Genomic DNA, 9,020 nt, shown 5'->3' on the forward strand with positions numbered 1-9,020 from the left:
ATGCAGGAAATTCACAACTACCTCCCCCACACACCCACAGTGACCCCTACTCCATGCCCAGAAGATGGCCAAGATGCCCTCCCTCTCATGATCTGTCTAAGGTCATAGAATCAGCATTGCTGACAGATGGCCATCTAGCCTGTGCTTAAAAACCTCCAGGGAAGGAGCACTTACCACCTCCCGAGGAAGCCTGTTCCACTGAGGAACCGCTTAACGGTTAGAAGATTCTTCTTTATGTCTAGACGGAAACTCTTTTGATTTAATTTCAACCCATTGGTTCTGGTCCTACCTTCTGGGGCAACAGAAAACAACTCGGCACCCTCCTCTATATGACAGCTCTTCAAGTTCTTGAAGATGGTTATCATGTCCCCTCTCAGTCTTCTCCCCTTCAGGCTAAACATACCCAGCTCCTTATTGAGGGCACAGCATGTATGCTGTCCAGCTTTCTTTGGAATCCCCTTCCTGTAGGCTGTCCCGATCCTTCATTATAGAAGAGCATTTGTGCTTGTTCCATTAACTTCTTTTTCCTTGGGCCAGCCACAGTTCTCTCAGAACTCTCTGAGCCCAGGCGGAGGCAGGCAATGGCAAACCACCTCCGAAAGTCTCTTGCCTTGAAAACCCTACAGGGTCGCCATAAGTCAGCTGTGACTTGGCGGCACACACATACCACACTCACACATGGGATCAGGAGTGGACCACACAGTTGCACGCTCGTCGTGTGAATTCCTCCTGCCAGCCTTGACAGTTATATTGGCACTGATGTCAGCCATCAGGAACATTTCTAGGCTGCTCTTCACCAAGGATTTGAAACTAGATTCAGCTCTGATTAGGAGTCAACACTGCTTAGCATGAAACAAGATGAAGGTCAGCCACTCACCGAGTGAGTGCCTGCGAGGGGGTAGGGTGTGAGATGCCAAGGCATGAGCAGAGCGCTTACTCTATCGGCCTGTAGACTTTACTTCACCTAATGCATTTCTTGGAGAGTGTTGGAGGACAGTGTTACGGATACTGTGGACTGCCAAAAAAAACAAATCAGTGGGTTATAGATCAAATCAAGCCTGAACTGACCCTAGAAGCTAAAATGACTAAACTGAGGCTTTCGTATTTTGGTCACATTAAGAGAAGACAAAAGTCTCTGGAAAAGACAATCATGCTAGGAAAAGTTGAGGGCAGCAGAAAAAGAAGAAGACCCAACAAGAGATGGATTGACTCAATAAAGGAAACCACAGCCCTGTTTGCAAGACCTGAGGACAGCTGTTAAAGATAGGACATTTTGGAGGACATTGATTCATAGGGTTGCCATGAGTCAGAAGCGACTTTACGGCACTTAACACACACACACACAATGCATTTCTTAGAACAAACTTCTCTTTCTCTTACAGATCTCATATTTCTTTTTAATGTTTTAACAATATGAACTCTGCTTTTTTCAGGCAAGCCAAGGCGATGTATTCCTGCAAAGCTGAGCATAGCCATGAACTCTCTTTCCCTCAGGGGGCAATATTTTCTAATGGTAAGATACAATGTTCCTTGTTTGTTTGATGGTGATAATGAAATAGGTTTTTTTATTTAATAAATATTATAAATTAATTATATAATATATAATGGATTGGATCCATCCAGCTTCAGCAACTACCCTCCTTACTGTAGCTCCTCCTGCCCCACACAGCTTTTCTCCATCCAGGCCCCATGAGTTTGAGCATAGCCTTTTTGGTGGCCGAAGGGAGCCCCATGGATCCATGTATTCAATTCAATATTACAATATACTAGTATTTGACGTACTATTTCTTTATTTGTTTAAATGATTTATATTTTCTGCCTTTCCCCTAACGTAGTCAGACCCAAAGACGGGAAACAACAATAAGGATAATACAAAAAATGATCATCTATTAAAATCATTAAAACACATCACTAAGATAGCTAAAACAGATAAAGCAGAGCCTACATCTGGTATCCGAAGAAGTGAGCTGTGGCTCACAAAAGCTCATACCCTGCCAGAAATTTTGTGAGTCTTTAAGGTGCTACTGGACTCCTACTCTTTTCTGCTGCTAGTGACGGACTAACACGGCTACCCATCGTGATCAGAGCCTACATGTATATCGTGTGTATTTAAAAAATATTTCCCATGCTCTCAAACTGTACAAAGTTCCTGAGACAGCTCACAGTTATAAAAACAAACGAATACATTAACAGGTAATTCAATACACATTTTTTTTTTTAAAAAGTCTAGACAAAATCCCAGTCTACAGAACTCTTACACCCTCTATTAAAAGCCTGGGCAAAAAAAAAATTAATTTCTTAGCTGGCATCTTCACTGGGAGGGTGTTCCCTAAGCAGGGTGCTATCGTAGAAGAGTACCTTCTCCCTTTCAGCCACCCGGTATACTTCGTATGGTAGGGTCACACCAAGAAGGTCTGTCGAGACGCTCTCCGTTCATTTACTTCATTGTTGTTTATGTTGTTATATTAGTGGTGAATAGTAATGTTGACTTACCGATAATGTTAACCATTAAAATATGCATGTGAAAAGCGTGCAAAGTTCTGTTGATATTTAAAGCGACCCTCTTGTTCTGTTTCTTCACAGTATATCCATCAGTGGAACCAGGATGGTTAAAAGCAACCTATGAAGGCAAAACGGGACTCGTTCCAGAGAATTACGTTGTCTTTCTCTAGTAATAGTTTAGCAGACAGCAGTATCTTCATGGTATCCATGGTAACAAGCAATAAGCACTATGATTTTTTCAATCTGACACAGATACGGGGATCTGCCAGTTAGCCCCTGTGTGTGGTTGATCTACAACGACTTCTGCAGCAGCAGATTATGTAGCTCCTTACAAGCTGAACAGAATCTAAGAAAGATAATCAACAGGGTGTTTGTTCTTAATTTTTCCCGTTTTTTTAAACATGGTACTTTTTTAAGCTTCTCTATTGGTGGTAACCGGAAGTTCATTTTGTTTTTAAAGAAGACAACAAATCAGCCAGAAAACCAAAATTAAAGACTGGAGATCTGGCTTTTTGAGCAATCAGTTCTGAGTTGGTCCAAGCCATTTCAAGGATTTACTATGAAAATATTTGTGTAAATTTTTGATAAATGTCCATAGTGGTGACGATTTGCAAAGTCGACCTATGTCATTTGTCTGGCTGCGCCTTCCTACAGTTGAACACCAGTTAATCAAAATGTGATCTTCTTTCTGTTTTTAAAAGGAATTTTTTTAAGTGGAAATGATATACATGGAAGTTTTTCCCCCCCTTCTTTACTAGTGTGTGTTTTATCAATATAATTATTAATAAATTATATTTATAGAATCTGTCTGCTCTGAAACTTGTACTCCTGAATCAGAGGACCAACCATATTAATAAAAAATGTTTGGGTTTTTAAAATTCACTCTGCTCTTGGATCCTTCAAAATGGATCAAAGTGGGACACCCAGGCCATTTTTGCATGGTAATTAGCAGCGCGTTCCAGGCTGAATTGCCCCGCATATTTTTTTAAATTTTGCACGCTGAACCATCATGCCGGAAGTGACTGCAAAGCCGGTGCTTACCTGCGTCGCATTACCAAAGAGCCCATTTAACCCGACCTTTGGTGTTTGCCCTGAAGAATCACCCTCAAGAAACAATGCAAAACAAAAGAGGCGCGTTAGCTATGCATATGCTAATGGATATGCAATCAGGAACAAAGGAGCAGGCGAGTGGGGGGAGTGAAACTTCTCCTTTTGCATCGGGACTATGAAAAGGCATTTTTAAAGTTGCATTTTAAAAAAGAGCTTTGAGCGAGCATCAAAATTGACCATGCAAAAATGGCCCCAGTGAGTAAACAAGCACAAAACAATATGAATATGGCCCTGAAATTCAAATGATCTAAAAGCAAAAGAGGCAAGAATTGAAATCCAACATAATTCCTGCCATTGGTTTGGTACATGAAATCTCATGAAGTTCTTTGTATTTTCGTCCTGCAAATTAGACAGATGCCTTGCAAAATGCCATGTTTCATAAGCTGTACATTCTGAAAGTGCTAGGCAGTACAGCTGTAAGTGGCATCTGCTTGGAGGATGAACCTTTGCTTACTTAGCGACCGAAACATTTTCCACTGAATGCAAAGCAGGGAAGAAATTCTATGGGTGCTTTTTTGCAGCATCAGGTCCCATTTAGAGGGGCATCGATCTTGTCTTTGTTTTGTTCACCTTAATGGATATGAGAAATACTTACACAAATGGGAGAGGATACGAATTCTCACAACCATGTGTGAATCAGTGCAGTCCTAAGTAGAGTCACACCCTTCTGAGCTCATTGACTTCAGTGGACTTCAGTGGAAAGGTGAAACTCTGCTTAGGATTGTATTGTTCATCTCTCATGACTCAAGCATGCAGTAGAATTAAGTGGTGATAACAGGTTGCCACAGACCTCAGCTGGAGCTGAACCACTCCATACTGCTTTTCTAGATCACCTTTGTAAAAGTTCCCCTTTAAAAAAAAGTTTCTGCAAGTAGAAAACTAGGGCAGCTGAATAGCTGGGCTTGAACATTTCTTGGAGCCAGCATGGTGTAGCGGTTAAAAGCGGTGGTTTGGAGCGGTGGACTCTGATCTGGAGAACCAGGTTTGATTCCCCACTTCTCCACAGGAGTGGTGGACGCTAATCTGGTGAACCAGGTTGGTTTCCCCACTCCTACACATGAAGCCAGCCGGGTGACTAGTCACACTCTCAGCCCCACCTATCTCACAGGTTGTCTGTTGTGGGGAGGGGAAGGGAAGGTTTGATTCTTCCTGAAGTGGTAGAAAACCAACTCTTCAATATGATGTGCTAGTTTTTTGTGGTGGAGGTGTCTGACTGGCAGTCCCCTCCATCAATGCATTCTGCCACCTGTGTAAACCAGGCCTCTGAATCCAAGTAAAAAATGTGAACTGCCTGCACTGAAAATGTTTGTATCGGTATCAGGACACCTGGTGTTGTCTTCAGGTTCCGTCACGCATTCATCTTGTCATATGAGCTTCGAATGCAAGAAGTGGGCTTAACTGCACATCTTACTCTTTATCATCTTTGCAAATTTACCATCCCTACAAAAATGAAGATGACCCGTTAAGGCAACCACAGTTTTGAAAAGGTGTTTTGATGGGAATAATGTTTGCAATCTGTGCGTTTGCTTGTTGGTTGAATATAGGCCCCGTAGTTGTGTTATGTTCGGTACTGGTGCAAACACAGCTTGTTTTTGCACTCACGTGCTCTCTCCCTCTCTCCAGCACGTTGAAGTATTTCTAGTTTAAAGGCCTTCAGTCAGGCTCCAGCATGGTGTAGTGGTTAAGAGTGGTGGTTTGGAGCGGTGGACTCTGATCCAGAGAACTGGATTTGATTCCTACTCCTCCACAAGTGGTGGACATTAATCTGGTGAACCGGGTTGGTTTCCCCACTCGTACACATGAAGCCAGCTGGGGGGACCTTGGGCTAGTCACAGTTCTCTTGAGAGCTCTCTCAGCCCCACCTACCTCACAGGGCATCTGTTGTGGAAAGGGAAGGTGATTGTAAGCCGGTTTGATTCTTCCTTAAGTGGTAGAGAAAGTCGGCATATAAAAACCAACTCTTCTTCATTTGCCATGATGTCCAAATGCTGGCACTTGGGCAAACTGTTGTGTGCTTTCTCCCCACAAACTGGGATTCAGGTGTGGTTTAGAATTCCAGTTTGCAAGGAAGAAACAAACTACAATGTGGCCAAGTGCCAGCAGTCAGATGGCCTGGCAAATTTGGCACTTGATTGAAGGCCTCTGAAACCAGGAAGTTCTCAATGGATCACCTTCTGTGGGGAGAGGAGGGCAGAGTGAGTGTGGCCGACAAGCTATGTTCTTCCTCTTCACAAACAAACAGATTTGTTGGGATGTCTGAATGTGGCCATAGAGTTTCTTTCATCACTTCTACTTGTGGGAGAGAGGGAATTGTGATCACCCTTCAGGCTCCCGTCCTTGATTTTGCTGGGATGGAGTTATGTTGTTTTTGCTGTGGTTCTTTGTAAACGTGAGAGAGGTTTACGGGTGCGGAGGGGAGTTGTACACGGTTATGGTGGCGAAGTTGAAAAAGAACAGCGGCCATGTGAGAAGGATGTAAACTTGTTTGAAGTGGCACGTGTTCTGTGCCACCTGCCCTCTATCCACCAAGAACAGTGAAGTGAACCCTCCTTTGAGTCGATAGCCTGAGTCATTGAAAGATCACTTCACTGTGTGAAGCGCATCATCTGCCAGCAGGGCATCTTTAGGCTTGTTTACAGTGCCAAATGTTCTTGCCACGTCTCGTTCTGCAGAGGTTTCTCTGTTCAGCGAAGTCCAGAGTTATCACTGAAGTGCTTAGAAGGTACCTGCTTGTTCTTGTCCCCTCTTCAAGTGCTCCACTTATGTAACTTAACCTACCAAGGATCGTTTCTACAGGCTCGTTTCTCGTTAAAATCGTTCTTAATGGCCCAGGCTAGCCTGATCTCATCAGATCTCAGAAGCTAAGCAGGGTCAGCCCTGGTTAGTATTTGGATGGGAGACCACCAAGCAAGTCCAGGGTTGCTGTGTAGAGGAAGGCACTGGCAAACCACCTCTGTGAGTCTCTTGCCATAAAAACCCCAAAACGGGTCGCCATAAGTCGGCTGTGACTTGACGGCACTTTACACACACACACACACACATATATTGGACTGGATACTATGAATTGAGAACTGAAGGAGTTCATGCAGTAGATCCCTCCTCCTCCTCCTCCTTTCCAACCACAGCTTCTGTTGACACCTCAAATACTGCTCCTGAGAGTCTGGGGACAAGAATGGGGTACAGGACAAAGGCTGAAGCTTGGAGAGAAATTGACAGAAATGACTTCTCTCATCTCTCACACAAGCTTTTCCTTGAATGGAGTAAAAACTTGTACAAGGATGTGAGGGAGTTAATTCTGCCAAGCTGCAGACCCTTTTGCTTCATTCTATTCATAGGGATACCCTGACCCTTCTGTAGCAGCTTTTGTAGGGGTGTAGGAGGCTTGGGATGGGGTCTGTTCTGTAAACATTTTCCATTCACAGTCGGAGACCCAAATTTATTGAAATATAAATGTCCGTGATGTTCCTTCTCTTTAGTTTTAATTCCCTCCATCTTGCCATCTTTTTAAACCAATAATTTTGTAAATAAAAAAATGTGTACGGCATGTAGCAAATACAACAGAGGAATGTAAATGAAAGAAAGCAGTTATTTAAACAAATAAACCTATTACATATTGGCCCAGAGCATTGGCGATTTCCATAGAATTGCCAAGCAAGCTATAAATAACCAATTCAGCAAAGTAGTGTTAATTTGACTTTTATGTTCCCCCCCCCCTTCCTTGCTTATGATCTGTATTTGACTTTTAGATCAGCTGAGAAACTCTGGGATGGTTTTGTCATGTATGAAAGAAGCTGGATAAATAGGCTAGGGTAACAGGATACAAATGATCAACAATCAGAACGATTGCAAAATTATCCCCTCTTCTTATTTTCAAAATCTACAATATTGGCACAGAGAAAATACCTATGTTGGCTCTGTGAGTGTCTAAGAAGAGTTACACCTTTCTAAGTCCATTGAAGACAGTGGGTTTAGAAGAGTGTAATTCTGCTTAGGATAACTCTGTGAATGAGTAACTTAACGTTAGCATAAATGCACCTCTTAGAGCCCTGATTGCTGTTTCTTATTTTTAGAAAACAAATGGAGAATTTTGCAAACACGCTGTTGAAACCCTGTGAAGAGTGGTGGGGGGGGGGTTATAATTGGGGAAATAGAGAAATGTTCAGCCCGCCATAACCACCCCCACCTGCATTTCTCTGTCTCTTTCACCAAGTTGCTTTTCTAAAAAAAATTAAAATTGCAGGAACTCATGCACCACACTTGTCTCAGAGCTGGAGACAGGAAATACTTTAATGTGGTTAGAAAGAGAGATTGTTTCCCATGATGTATGCAATCTCACCCCGCTGTCACCTGTGCTCAAATGGGGCATTCAGGGAAGTTTAAAACAGCCCAAAAACGTTTTACTAAAACATAAAATGGGATGAGTAGGCATTTCAGGTTTCTGAATAATTTAAGATCTACCTTCGTCCAGTCGCTATGCTCGTCTACATTTGGTAACTAAAGGTGAATTCACGTGGCTATTTTTTTTATATGAGAAGACAAGAGTCACTAGAAAAGACAGTCATGCTAGGAAAGTTATGGGCAGCAGGAAAAGAGGAAGACCCAACAAGAGATGGATTGACTCAATAAAGGAAGCCACAGCCCTCAGTTTGCAAGATCTGAGCAAGGCTGTCAAATATAGGACATTTTGGAGGACATTGATTCATAGGGTCGCCATGAGTCAGAAGTGACTTGACAGCACTTAACAAACACACACACATTTTTTTATCATTTATGTTTGATTAGCCCATGTTAGTGCTTTTGGATACAGCTTGTTCAACAGAGTCATCAAGGAATATTCAGTGGTACGATGCTCCAGAAAGCCTACATGGGCTAGCTTATTACTTGTTTGAAGCTGTTGAAATTGAACAACAAAAGTGATGTCCATGGAATCAATGTATTTGAGCACATATGGATCTTTTGAAAATGGAAACTTTGCTGTTTGTTCTGAAGAACTAGATCCAAGTACATCAAGGGCATCTCCTGCACGTAAAATTAATGGAGAAAATACTGCAAATAGGAAAGCTGCATAAATGATTCAGTTACTGGCTGGACCAAGCCAGGATTGCTCTGAATGGCTTCATTATAATCAATGAACCATTAATTCCTTTTTTTGGGAGGAAGTCTTTGTTTTCTTTTGACAAGGTACCCCGCCAAAGACTCCTGAGTAAACATAGCAGTCATGGGATAAGAGGATGGGTTCTCTTATGGATTAAAAATTGGTTAAATGACAAGAAACAAAAAGGAGGAATAAATGGACAATTTCTCACAATGGCAGGAAGTAAGCCATGGGGTCCCACAAGGCTCAGTATTGGGGCCAGTACTATTTAATTTGTTCATAAATGATCTGGAACTAGGGGTGAGTAGTTTAG

At 42.4% G+C, this 9,020-nt stretch overlaps 1 protein-coding gene across 1 annotated transcript in view; it reads left to right on the forward strand.

Annotated features, from left to right (window-relative positions):
* ARHGAP42 (Rho GTPase activating protein 42) overlaps positions 1–2,847 on the forward strand; it is a 181,288-nt gene extending 178,441 nt beyond the window's left edge. Inside the window, exons 23-24 of the mRNA XM_056858115.1 lie at positions 1,434–1,513; positions 2,584–2,847. Of these exons, the coding sequence (XP_056714093.1) occupies positions 1,434–1,513; positions 2,584–2,672 (169 nt within the window). The 3' untranslated portion in view covers positions 2,673–2,847. The remainder of the gene's footprint in view (positions 1–1,433; positions 1,514–2,583) is intronic.
* The last annotated feature ends 6,173 nt before the right edge of the window (positions 2,848–9,020 follow it).

This window comes from Euleptes europaea, chromosome 12 (genome assembly GCF_029931775.1).
Source record: "Euleptes europaea isolate rEulEur1 chromosome 12, rEulEur1.hap1, whole genome shotgun sequence".
NCBI lineage: Eukaryota > Metazoa > Chordata > Lepidosauria > Squamata > Sphaerodactylidae > Euleptes > Euleptes europaea.